Below are 13,969 nucleotides of genomic sequence, written 5' to 3' on the forward strand. Positions count from 1 at the left end.
GTTTTGCATTACCTCCCTTCCAAACGGAATAAAACAGCAGGACTGTGCCGCTCGTATTAAGTGTCTCTGTACCAAGGTGCTTCTTTTTCATTTGCCCTTTTCTCAGTCACCCGCAGCTTGTAATCAGCTACAAGAGCTGACATAAATCAGCAGCAGGATTGACAGCGACTGACAAATAGCTGATTGATTGCGGTCGAGCAGAATTGACAGTTGACTGAGGGGTTGGGATAGAAATAGAAGGGCGGTGTATATTATGCTGAAAACATGTGACATTCCCATCCCTCTATCACTGCATTGGTCTGCTCCTGTCAACGCGTGTCTGATTGGGGAATTCAAACCCCCCGCGTTGATCTTCTGTTGCACATCTGAGTTTCTGCCAAATAAGCAGAGCAGAGAGACAGCGCTTTAAAATGTCAGTAAGACGCACACACTGGGGTATTTTTTAAACTCATGACCGACACGAGAGAACTATGCAACACGGACGCGCAGACTTGTTTGAGGAGTTTATATTCCTCTATAGCTTAAAAAGCAGGCTATTTAGGGAGCTTATACACCTTGTTTCTTTAATACATATCTATAGTTAAATCCTGAAATCAGATCGTAGACTGGAACATAAGTAAACATAGGATATAACGTATAGAACACGTTAAATTTCCATTATAACCTAAAGAAGAAAAAAAAACAGGCGAGCTCTGGCACGGCTTTAGAAAGTGCGGCGTGCACAAGAAGCAAAATATTTTCCAGAATCTCCTCCCCCAAGCTGTCAAAATAGAGGCGCTAGAGAAAGGAGAACGTCACATCCCCTTGACCCTCCAATCACCTCGGGGTCCCATTTGATTGGAAGGCGGCAAGGGCTTTAATCTCAGACTAATTCAGTTGCTTTTGAAGTGAAAATTTCGGGCAGTTCTCGGGCTGGGAGGAGTAGCGCGTGGAGCTGCGGGAGGAGGCAGAGCAGAGCGCGCAATGCCTGTGGTGTCACGCGCAGCTCCGGATCGGCGATAGCCTCGCGCTGTGCGTCTGCCTTCCGCCACGAGCGAACGGATTATACGAGTTTGTCTTTATTTTCGTCCGTTTTTTCGAAGAAGATCGCATCGAAGTAGTTATTGATGCATAGGACGAACGAAACGCCAACAGAATAAATGAGAATTGGGTCATGAGCACATCGCCCTCTGCTACTGCTCTAAGAAATAGCGATACCGATCTAGCCTGGGAAAGCTGCAGTTCTCGGAATAACAGCTCAGCGAGCATCAACAAGCCTTTTCTCCATCCCGTCCCTCCAACGGACCCTTTACGGCAAGCCAAGCGACTTCCCATCAAGGTTCTGAAAATGCTGACGGCACGCACGGGACACATTTTGCACCCGGAGTACCTCCAACCTTTACCGTCTACTCCGGTCAGTCCAATCGAGGTAAGACATCAAGTCCTTATTTCCTCCATCAGGTTTTAATCCAGTATTGTTTTGCGACAATTATAGAACATTGCTGAGGGAAAATGGCTTCTCCATTCCCTATTACAAGCAAAATGAATACAGGCTGCCTTTCTGCATATCTGCTGTAAGTTTGATCGATTTTAAACGTTCAGTATTGTGTGTGTTGATCCAGAAATTTCCCCCTGTATGTGTTCGTGGCGCGGTGTGTTTGCAGTGCACAGCGTGCTCCGCGGCGCCTCCTGCACTTTACACACCGAGCCAAAAACAAAAACACAACATGAGCTGTAGTCAAAGATAGCAACTAGTTATGTCTTTGTAGATATGCGTGTATTCTGGTTGAATATAATATTTGGGTATTTACTTGTGTGTGTGTTTTTTTTTTTTTGTTTGTTTAATTCTCGCAGCTAGATGCAAAGAAAAGTCCGCTGGCTCTTCTTGCTCAGACGTGTTCTCAGATCGGTAAACCGGACCCTCCGCCTTCCTCTAAACTCTCCTCGGTTACATCAAACGGATCTAGCGAGAAGGAGTCCAAGTCCGGTCCTTTAAAACTGAGCGACATCGGCGTGGAAGACAAATCGAGCTTCAAGCCCTACTCCAAACCAGCAGACAAGAAGGACTCGTCCTCGGGGGTTTCTAGCGGGGAGAAGTCTGGTTTCCGTGTGCCGAGCGCCACCTGCCAGCCGTTCACTCCCGGCACGGGCAGCCCGAATTCCAGCACTTCTGCCTCCCCGATGCCGTCCGACGCCAAAGGAGAGAGGGACGAAAAGAAAGACGGAGACTGCAATAAAAGCTGCAGCACGGACGGCTCTGGAGCTACCGGCGTCAGCCACAGCAGGATAAGCGTGAGCTGTGGTGGAATTAACGTGGAGGTCAACCAGCACCAGGAGAGCACGTCTGCATCCAAGGCCGCTACGTCGGAATCGTCGTCGGCGGTGTCTTCCGCTTCCTCGGCGGCTGTTCTGGGGTCGGGGCTTGTGGCACCCGTTTCTCCGTACAAACCGGGACAGACAGTTTTCCCTTTACCCCCTGCCGGCATGACATACCCGGGAAGTTTAGCTGGGGCCTACGCGGGCTATCCTCAGCACTTCCTGCCCCACGGCGGAAGTCTGGTGAACGCGCAGCTCGCCAGCTCCCTGGGCGCAAGCAAAGCTGGATCGAGCCCATTAGCCGGGGCTTCTCCACCGTCCATCATGTCTGCCAGCCTTTGTAGAGACCCGTACTGCTTGAGTTATCACTGTGCCAGTCACTTAGCGGGCGCGGCCGGTGCCTCGTGCACGCACGACTCAGCCGCCGCGGCCCTCAAGTCCGGATATCCGCTCATGTACCCGACGCACCCTTTGCACGGCGTGCACTCCACGCCACCGTCTTTCGGCGGACACCCTTTGTACCCGTATGGCTTCATGCTCCCCAACGACCCGTTGCCTCACGTGTGCAACTGGGTGTCGGCAAACGGGCCATGCGACAAGCGCTTCTCGTCCTCAGAGGAACTGCTTAACCACCTGCGGACGCACACAGCCTTCACCGGCGCCGACAAGTTGATCTCGGGTTACCCGAGCTCGTCGTCCCTTGCCAGCGCTGCCGCCGCGGCCATGGCGTGCCACATGCACATGCCACCGTCCGGAGCGCCTGGAAGTCCCGGCACACTCGCACTGAGGAGCCCGCATCACGCGCTCGGACTAAGCAGTCGCTATCACCCGTACTCTAAGAGCCCGTTGCCTACTCCCGGTGCCCCGGTGCCCGTTCCCGCCGCTACCGGCCCTTATTATTCTCCATATGCACTGTACGGCCAGAGACTCACCACAGCGTCAGCTCTCGGCTACCAGTGAAACGGACTCACACACCCGAAAATTTAGAGCTTATAAAGATTCAAATATAAAGACTTTTATATCAACGCACCACTGAAGGACTGGATCCGTGGACTCCACTGTATTTATTTATGTCAGCTTAAAGCGGACAATAATACAAAAGGAAAACTATTTGAGCAAACTCAGAAGTGCATTATGTTTAAATCTCAGTAGGTAAAAGTGAAACACATGTTAGAGTACTAATAAAATAGGGGTTCTTCAGTTCAACATTCATTTGAAATTGCTATGATTGTATTGTACGTTCTTATTTAATGTCTCATTGAAAAAGGAAATAATTTACATTTGCATGTTTGTTTTTTTTTAAGCCCAAATTGTCCGCATAATTTTAAATTGCCGTTATTTTTCAGGCGTATACCATGGAGAGAGAATTGGTATTTTTTTGTATGTATTCTGGAAAAAAAATAAGAAACAATTCTGTTCCATAACTGTGTCCTCAGTATTCTTTAATATGACGAATACAATTTACATGTGTGTCTATCCCGAATGTTTTATTATTATTTACATTTTGCACTGCCATTAATCCTATAATATCGTAAATCATGATTAAATATAGTCTATAATTCACCTGAATCATTTAATATCAAATAAGTAAATATCTTCTATGACAAAGAAGATGAAAACTTTTTTTTTATTATTTAATTTTCATATCTTGATCGTGCATCAGAATGGAAGAATTTAGGTCGTAACAATTGGCGACTATTTTTGTTTTTACCCAGATTGAAAAATATATTATTTCAGCTTTTTAAAAAATAATAAAAAGTAATAATAATAAAATGTTCTCTATTACGCAGTGTTTTTAAATATTAAGAGTAACAGCGCACGAGACACTTAAATCCCCAGGATGTTTTTGTCTTTGACTGAAACGAGGCGTAACTATACATTAAAGCTTAATATGATGCATAATATTTCAGTAAAATATATTTTCTGAAAGCTTGTTCACGCTTGCATACAAACACCAGGTAAAGTCATTTTTACAGAGTTAAGGCAAATGTGCAGCTGATCTCAGTGCAGAGGTTATTTGTTGTTTGCAGGCTGCATGCTCAGTGAGCACTGGGGTAATGGAGCACAACAGCATGGAGTTCACTCCTCACAGCCAAGCCTGCATCTGTCCCATTAAATACACATTTATAAGAAGTTACATATGACCAAAAAAAATCGGCTGTGATAAATATTTCAGGTAGTTACTTCGGCAGGTTGTGATCTAGGAAATGATTTGAGGATTGAGATATTGTTTAGGACACTTCATTTATTCTATAATCAAAAAAGCAGCAGTATAAATTATCCGCAGCATTTGCGCTGTTGTGGGCATGACTTTTTTTTTTTTAAGAAAAAAATTGAAATAACTTCTGTTTAAAAAAAAATCTGTCATGCATTTTTTAAAGATGTTTTTTTCCCCTCTGTTGGGTGTCTTTTTACCTCTGTTTCGGCGGAGTATTTCCGATAATCGAGTTACTTTAGCTAGTTAACTGACTTTTCTCCAGATTCAAATCTCATTGGTGCTTAATTATTAGGGCTGAAAAACAAACACTACATTATAAAAAGTTCATCTGACAGATAAGGTGTGTGATTTGTTTTTACGGATCTACGTGTATGTCATTTCCTGAAAGAAATCCCATCAGGAAATTTAATTTTTTTTTAAACTAACTTGTAGTTAAAGCATAAAGAATTGCACATGTCAGAATGCAGCTTTTCATTATTAATTATCAATATCGATGCGTCTCAAACTTTCTCCTCCGTTATCACTTTCTTTATTTATTACTTTCTCTTTCTTCTATTTACGCGTTTCTCTCGGCGGAACACACTCAATATATTAACTAAAAAACTGAAAATAACTCAAATTATTAAGTAGTGGTAAATAAAACAATATCCAGGCTACAGTGGAAGAATATTATGGGATGTTGAGGTTGGCTTCAGCTCCAGAGCATGTATAGTGGACAAAGTGAACTTGGCTTTTGGTTCACACACCATCAGGAAGAAAACAGCAGTAACACTCAGCCAAGCTGCTTTATTACTAACACTAGCATGTGTAGGCAATTTGGTGACTGCTTACAACGAATGTTTTCACCTAAATAAAACCTTTTCAGTACATGGTGTAGTCTATACCACCGCCTGTAAGGGCCTATAGGTGTGCTTGGGTGTGTGTGAGATTTCTATACAAGATTCATTTTTATTGTGAGTCATTTTATTTACTGACATCAGTGTTATCCAATTTTATAATGAACTTTTCTGAACCATGAACACATTGTGTGTTATTAGAATGGGCCTATGTCAATATTAGGCAACATATCCCAATTACATTAATGATGAATAGGCCTGTAATACACAGACTACAAATTATTAACTTATAGAGTAATAAGTATATCTATTATAGCCCAGTAATTTAATATCGCCTTGGTATACTGTACAATTATTAATCACTTTAATTTATGCACATCAACAATTTAACACCACCCCTTCACAAAAAAGTACACAAAAACACAGAGCAACTAGAGTATGTTCCAGAGGCCCACACAAGCTTTAAACTGATGTAATGACGGTGAAAGAGAGCAATTTCCATTTTTACCCACATCATGGTGGCTGTGTGGCGGTCCCCAATGGAAAGCCATTCATCATGTGCCCCTCCTCCCGGGCCTGTCATCAGAGGAGCTCCAAGGCACATGTGTGCATAAATTACCCTGCTTGTGCTTGCCTTCTACTTACTGTGGCTAAGGAGAATAAAGAGGAGCAGAGAGCTGCATGGCTTAGTACCACAACATAACTTACACTGCTGATCAGCTCTGCAACGAGCATGTTTATGTGGGAGATAAATAAAGAGGATACCATCCACTGTGCTTTTGTGTAAAAGAAGGCGTGCTGCTGACTCTGTGAAGAACGGTGCATCATTCACTCTAGCTTTCTGAAGAGGATGTGCTGGTAAACGAAAACTGGAGAGTATGGAGGAGAGTATGGGGATCGAGGTTTACTGCTCAACTCAGTAGTGGGTCAAGGATTTTTTCTGTAGGGCCTTAGGAGAGGAATTATTGTTCAAACCTGCCACTGTGTAAAAACAACACAAATAACATTTTATGTCTCAACCGTATCAAACTCATAAAATTGTACTACCCATTAATTACTGTTGAAACAGTGTCATCTTTTGTTGAATGTTCTCCCATATACATGGCAACTGACTCAGACTAATGCCTGGAGTGTTAGAATAACTAATTACACTGGAGAAGATGAATAGCGGCTTGATGGGCTACTGTAAAGAGATTTCTCTCAAGGCTTTTCCATGTTATGCTGAAACGCAAGGCCTTGCTGAGCTGAATTGGCTCTTGTTTTGCCCTTGACTGTCATGCCATTGTTTTAAGACCTGACATCATTAAGAGCTGAAATTGAACAGACACTTAGATTTAAAAGGCTCTTCCTATAATTCCCTTATTTAATAGCACAGGATTACCAACATATTATATATGTAATTACTAGTCGTTTGACAAAATACACATACCTGCCAGGTCTATGATGGCAAGCCTATGGATTTGAGCAGCAGCTGTGTCAGTATGTAAGAGGCACTAAACTGCTGAACTCTCAGACCAGAGTCAGAGATCATTAGGTCCCTTATTCAGGAAATCTTGATTTACGGGATTAAGATAATGACACCAAATCCTTTTACTTTGAAATAAGGAGGTTTATTGTCAAAATCTTGCACTTGAAAAAGATTACGAGAAAGATGGTTTCACTGTTCAAGACTGCTTCTTTTATCTCTTGATTAGGTCAAACTTAAATTTGATAATAATTTAAACATGTATGCTCATACCAAAGCAGAAATAAATCTTTTCTCTCTCTTTTTTTTTGCATGTGATTGCTTTTTCCTCCTACTAAAAAGGTATCCTGATTAAATGCAGTGCAACCATCTTAAACAGTGATTTATGGTGACACAGGAAGAGGAAATGTCCACAGCTTTTGTGATCGCAGTAATAGAGCTATAAACTAAATAGCATGAAACGAAGCAGTAGCCCTGTGATTTAATCAGCTCATAAACAGATCCATTGCATCAAGCAAATGACATTATTACCCATCTGAAGTAAATCTTGCTAATCCCAAGAGATAAAATCAACATCATCAATGGTCACATGTCATATTCATCAATGCTAAACTATCTCCTTTTGACAGATTAATCCCGGCTGAGGCTCCCAGAGAGGGCGGTAATGGAGACTCAAGCAAACAATTCATTCATTGAACAAGGCAGCTCTGGTTAGCACTCAGAGCTTCTCTCTCCCTCTCTCTCTCTCTCTCTTTCTCTCTCTCGATTTACAAATTCAAAGTGCTCATCAAGGTGAGATGGACCCAAAGAAAAATGGCCCCTGTGATGGCTTGTCATTCAAAGCTTCTACTTTGCTAGGCACCTTCTTGATCTGTAAGTGCATAATTGAGGTCATTTATGGCAGTCAAGCAGGCCTTTGCTATCATACCTCAATGCCTGTTTCATTTGCACTTTTTAGGTTTTGACAAAGAATATTTTATGGAAATGAGTGCCGTGTCTGAGAATACTTAATGGTCCTAGGTGCATAGAGAGCTCGCTGATGGCTTTGATGATGGCTGTTCAATGTAAATAGATGTCAAAGAAGATGTCAAAAATGGGTCCATACTACAGAGTAGTATGATCTCTGACATTCATATGAAATGATCTAAATCTCTATCAAAAGAGTAGATCACTGAATTTCTACCCAGTTATTACACAGTATAATTAACTAGACTGTATATATAGACAGGTGACAAATTAAGGGGAAAACTGATGGGTCTGTTATATATGAATCAACTTGTTCCCTTAGAGCAAGGCATCACTCCAAATCAACACAAAGTTATTCTAATTGATTATCTTCCATCCACAAGCCACGACGGCTCACTGAATAATTTTATGAGGATGGAAATGATATAAATTGTATGCTATGGCCTTCACAGTCGTCTCATCGTAACACAGTTGAACACCTATGGGAGATCAAAACACTAATTGAGAGAATACCTATTGGAAGAATTGTGTCCATTCCTCCAGTACAGTTCCAGACATTTGTGGAATCTGTTCTGGCAGCTTTGTGGTGGGCCAACACCTTCTTCAGAAACATTTTGGACTGATATTCGATCCCTGTCTGTATTCAAAGGGAAGCCATCTGTTGTCTTTTCTCAACCAAGCAGCCATTATGACTTTAGTCATATTCCATTGTTCTTGTTCAGACTGTACAAATGTTACAATACATTACATTTACATTTATGGCATTTGGCAGACGCACTTATCCAGATCGACTTACAGAAGTGCTTTGAAGTCTCTATCAATAAATACATCCTGATACTGGTTCACTAGGTCACGGACTAAGAGTACTATCAGTCTAAAAAAATGTTACTTACTAAGCGCTGCCAACTTTAATATTATAGGAAGTTATTTATAGTAAGTTATCTGTTCACATTCTGTTTACTCGCATACATTCTGTTACTACTGTTTACATGATAGTAAGTTGGTTTTTACATTCACCTCACCAAATCAGATCACTGGTGGTTGGTCTCTGTCTATTTTACTGAGAACCATAACTGTTATAGCTATTCCCATGAAAGGAAGCATTATTTTAAAATATATTTAAACATTTATTTTCCTGGAAATTCATCACAGAGCTTTTGCATATAACTTTGCTCAAGCAGGGATGTATCAGCTTCCAGAGTTTGCACATTACACTTAAATCATGCTGTCAATCTAGGAAACATTTTTTGAACACACTTCTGATTATAATAAAATTACATGCCACACTCTCCATGTGGTTGTTAAAGCATGTTCGCGTTGCGATGAAAGTTCATTTTCTTGAGCAGACACTGAATAATATTAGCAGCCACATTTCCTTTCAGAACAGATAGCATGACAGACCTAATGATGGACTGTCAACATGCCTCGCTGCTCATGCTAATATCAGAGATGTTGGCGAGGAATTGTGTTTTTGATCTCCTTATATCCATACAGAATTAGAAATTAAACATATAACACTCAAGCGATTGGTGACAGCTTTATTTGGCAAGTTTATATCAGTAAAACTGTAACCAGGATCAGAGCTATTCTGAAAACGGCAGTATGTTGGCAGCTGACCTCACTTCTGTAAAGCAGTGATGGCTGGTATTCGCATTGTGCGTAAGTGGAACTTCTGATCCCATATTTACACAGGCAGTGATGATGCTCAGATGTCTCCCACGTTGATCCAGAATGTTTGTGGAGGCTGACAGATGCCGCTGAGCTCCAAAGCCAAACTAATGGAGCTGACCAAGAGACAAATGGGTCTAGGCAACGCAGCCTCAGGAAATATAGGCCTCCCATTATTTTTATTGCTTTAATGTACTTCACTGTTAACTGCAAAACAGGAGATCAAAATCACCTTCAATCCTGCTTCTCTTTTGCCCTATGGACAAAGAAGCAGCAGTGATAATAAGGAAATCCCTCTTAGAAAACATGGGTATGGTGTAGTGGAAAAGGTTTCCTTTCTGGTAATCTAATTGTAGGTGCTTTGTGTGCAAAAGTGTGTGGGGGGGGGAATGTAAATGATGCTTTGTTCATAGCTTCAAGTTCACAAAAAATGTTGCATCACAACACTTCACACGCTGTAGAATTTGAAGCAAAGTATCCTAAAGCTATAGAGTAGTGTTTCAGCAAGCTCTATTCATACTGTTGGGTGTAATTTTGTGTATTTGTTGTCTCTACAAGGACTTTATATGTTAACTACTTTTTTTCTTATCAGATCCAACTGAAATAAAATTCAGTAGCACCATCTGTCATTTTACATGCATCTTCACTTCAGTCATAGTATATTTAACCACCTTATAAGCAGTACATCAAAAAGAGTTTATTAAGACATGATTTGGAGAGCAGATCTCCCCCCTTGATCACCTCCTGCAAGCATCGTCCTAACACCACACAGTTTATTTCTTTCAGCTGTCCTGGGGCCAACACCTGTGTCTCCTCTGAAAGCACTCTCGTCCTGACAGCCTGTGTGGAACTTCTCCCCTTGGCCCAGACACATCTGGTGGGAGATCACAGCTGCAAGAGTGCCTTCATACACACATCCATCATCCGCTTTTAGACATCAGCACACATACATGACACACACTCACAAAAAGGACAACTAAACTTTCTCTTGCAGGAGTGGTCACATTATATATATAGTTTAGTAGATACAGTATATATATAACTAGTTTAGTAGATACAGTATATATCACCAGTGTATGCAGTGTGTTGGAGAAGATCTATATGTAGGGCAAAGATAAAAAAATCTAAACGATTTCTGTGCAAAATGTAAATATTTCAACAAAGCTTGGGATGAGAACACTAAGAAAGCACCTGACGACACTAAATTATACATGCCCTTCATACAACACCCATATATCCTCCCGGCCACCTACCATGCTCCTTGGCCTCGGTATATTAGTGTCCTGGAATTCAGAGGATATGTGTGTACCATGACCCCCAACAGATAACTGCTACCTCTTTGAACACTGCAGTCACATTTCATAGACCCCTGTGCCATCGTGTGCAGCTGTACTCCATATGGTGTCGCTTCTCTAAACCGCTCTGTATAGTGGTATAGACATAGTGGACAAAAATAATGGACAAGAGGCAGCTCAGAATGGATATTAGTTTAATGTATGATCTTTTCATCCTTGTTATCTCTTATAATAGCTCAATTAATCAAAGTGGGATTACATAGATACACAGGTAGAGTAGGCAGTTAAGGAATGATGTATCTTCTTTAGCACCCCCTATAGGTATTTTCAGGAAGCTTGTAATGAAAACCTGCTTAGTGCTTTAGAAATGACTGTAAAACCAGACACAGCTTTACAAAATGCATCTCTGAATCCAACCATCATGAATCACTTTAATCTACGTACATGGCAATGTGCATATTTTATACGGAATTTCAAACCATGCCAATCATAAATCATATGTCTAAAGTTATTATTTAGCATTTTCAGCTGCACAGGCTTGAAACACAACCAAAGACAAGTTCCTATTTTGACAAGAATCCCATTTCCCTTTTGGGAGCATGAGTAAGATTGACGTGCTGTCAGTCAAATCCAGCGCATGATGGCATGCTGTCGTGTTGAGGCACTGACATGCTACAAGAATAAATCAGAGAAAATTTTAAGAGTAATATGTGTATATTTTTTCTCAAAAGGGATTTCTGTTGGCACTGTTGGGTGTGTGGTTCACTGCTAACAGTATATACTTGAATGCTGAATTTAATATTTAAAATATATATTATTTAAAATTATTTAAGTTATATAATATTTAAAATTTGCATTGTCTTTATGTCAAATGTAATCTGCCCAAGTCTTCACATGGTTAGAAGAAAACATATATATTGTATTTAAGTTGCACACACAACTTTTTCAGGTTTCATTTTTCTGAGTTGTTTTTCAGATAATGGCATGGCCCAGTATGACAAACCCCTTCTACATAAAAGCCATCATCAAGAAGCACTTTAAAGAAGATGATTCATAATTGGTCTTGACAAATTGCTTGTTTCATTACTGTACAATCCAGCCTGCCTCTGGCTTTGGCATGCTATGCTCTTAATGTAGCCTGTTGGCCCTGTATACATATTTCATTAAATATATGTGATGAATGAGACATACACTGTAATTTGCTACACACCACTAAATAATTTACAAGCATGTGTGTTTTCAGTGCCCAAAAATGTTTGCTCTTGAGTGTGCTGAATGTTAAAATGTCCTGCAGGTTAGGCCAGGGTGAGGAGGTGGACTTCGGTGGTGATTAATAATCAACCTCATAAACACGTCACACATGAGGCTTTAACCACAAAGCCTCCCTTGAAAGAACCAAAGCAAGTTGCATTCATTAGATATGTCTGATGTAACACACACACACGCATGCACGCACATGCACACTCACGCATGTTTGTATAACTATCCTTGTGAGGAACTTCCACTGACATAATTCTTAATGCAGCAAATTATTAATGCAGCTATGCATACACCGAAATCTAACTGTATCTTCAACCTTAGCAACCAAAAGGAAACCTTTTAGCCCTATTAGTTTTTGATATCCCTACAAGGTGAAAATTGTCAGATGTTCCTATGTTTGTGGGTAAATTTGGTCACCACCAAGATATAAATACATACACACACACACACACACACACACAAAATGTTTTAATATTTGATGCATGATTTACCTTCAGTGTTCATAGGGGAGCGGTATGATAAAATATGAATAGATCTGTTTGCTGTGAATGTTTGTTTTTGTCAGTCTAAATGCCAGTTCAAAGAAAAATAGGGTCACTCTGCTGTCGGAGTCCACTCTTTTGTTAGCAAACACAGCGGTTTTGTATTATTCATTACCAGGTAATTTATACTCCATTTTATGGACGCTGCCAATCAAAAGCCTTTGTTGTACTGTGCCATATATTCGGGGCTAATATTTAACCTCTCTGGCAGGGATATGAAGAATGGCTTGCAGTAACAGGTGAAGTGAATCACCTGGTCATCATGAACACATTAGTCAACCAAAAACACACACCTGCTAGCCTGTTCTTTGGAAAGTCTTTCATGTTTCTTCTCACCATGATTTTATATCAGCATACCTTCCTATCTTAAGGAAAACAACAGCAGTTGATGACAGAAACATTGTGAAAGCTGTGAAGAAAAACCCAAAAACAACAGTCAGTGACATCACCAACAACCTCCACAGGGCAGAGGTGAAAGTATCATAATCCACAATTTGAAGAAGACTTCAAGAGCAAAAATATAGAGGCCATACTACAAGATACAAACCACTCATCACACCACAAAAGTTCTGGAACCAAGATTAACCTCTACCAATGTGATGGAAAGACGAAAGTGTGGAGAACGAAATTATCTGCTCATGGGCTTGTGTGACTGCTTCTGGAACTTGCTCACTAATCTTTATTGATGATGTAACTCATGATGGTAGAATGCATTCAGAAGTCTACAGAAACATTCTGTGAGCCAATTTTCAGAGAAATGCATCCCTATCTAAACTTCATCACGCAGCAAGACAATGACCCAAAACATACTGCCAACACAACAAAAGACTTCATCAGGGGGAAAAGTGGAAGGTTTTAGACTTGCCAAGTCAATCACCAGACCTTAAGCCAATGGGGCAGCATTTCACCTCCTGAAGAGGAGACTGAAGGGAGAAACTTCCCAAAACAAACAACAACTGAAAGAAGCTGTGGGCCTGGAAAAGCATCACAAAAGAAGAATGAAACACCTTGATGTCAGTGGGTCTCTGGCTTGATGCAGTTATTGCAAGCAAGCGATATGCAACCAAATATTAAGTGTTATTTACTTTAATTTACCTGAAGATATCTGTTCCAGTACTTTTGCTCACTTAAAACTTGGGCGGTCTGCCACCAAAGGGGCCATGTTCTTAGTTGTTTAACACATCTAGATGTAAATATCAGGAAATGAAAGCTGAGATTGTGATCTTTTATCTTATATTCATCTTTTGATGAATATGAGACGACAGTATGTAGATTATGAGACGCCTGTATGTAGAACTTCTGGTCTGATATTTATACAAGCACTGATGATGCCTAGATGTGTCCCACATTGATCGTGAGTGTTTGTGGAGGCTGAGAGATGCTGCTGAGCTCCAAAACCAAACTAATGGAGCTGACCAAGAGAC

The 13,969-nt window shown here is 40.9% G+C and overlaps 1 protein-coding gene across 1 annotated transcript; it reads left to right on the forward strand.

Moving 5' to 3' along the window:
• Positions 1-770: 770 nt before the first annotated feature.
• On the forward strand, positions 771-3,858 carry znf503 (zinc finger protein 503). Its single transcript, XM_026944967.3, has 2 exons — positions 771-1,408; positions 1,834-3,858. Exons 1-2 carry the CDS (start codon positions 1,154-1,156, stop codon positions 3,253-3,255), a joined length of 1,677 nt encoding a protein of 558 aa, XP_026800768.1. The 5' UTR covers positions 771-1,153; the 3' UTR covers positions 3,256-3,858.
• Positions 3,859-13,969: the final 10,111 nt, after the last annotated feature.

Source organism: Pangasianodon hypophthalmus, chromosome 3 (genome assembly GCF_027358585.1).
Source record: "Pangasianodon hypophthalmus isolate fPanHyp1 chromosome 3, fPanHyp1.pri, whole genome shotgun sequence".
In the NCBI taxonomy this organism is placed as follows: Eukaryota; Metazoa; Chordata; class Actinopteri; order Siluriformes; family Pangasiidae; genus Pangasianodon; species Pangasianodon hypophthalmus.

Excerpts from the sequence above, each read along its gene's own strand:
- znf503 (XM_026944967.3), top strand. The coding sequence starts at position 1,154 with ATGAGCACATCGCCCTCTGCTACTGCTCTAAGAAATAGCGATACCGAT. Across the intron at positions 1,409-1,833 it reads CTCCGGTCAGTCCAATCGAG|CTAGATGCAAAGAAAAGTCC; the intron begins GTAAGACATCAA and ends TAATTCTCGCAG.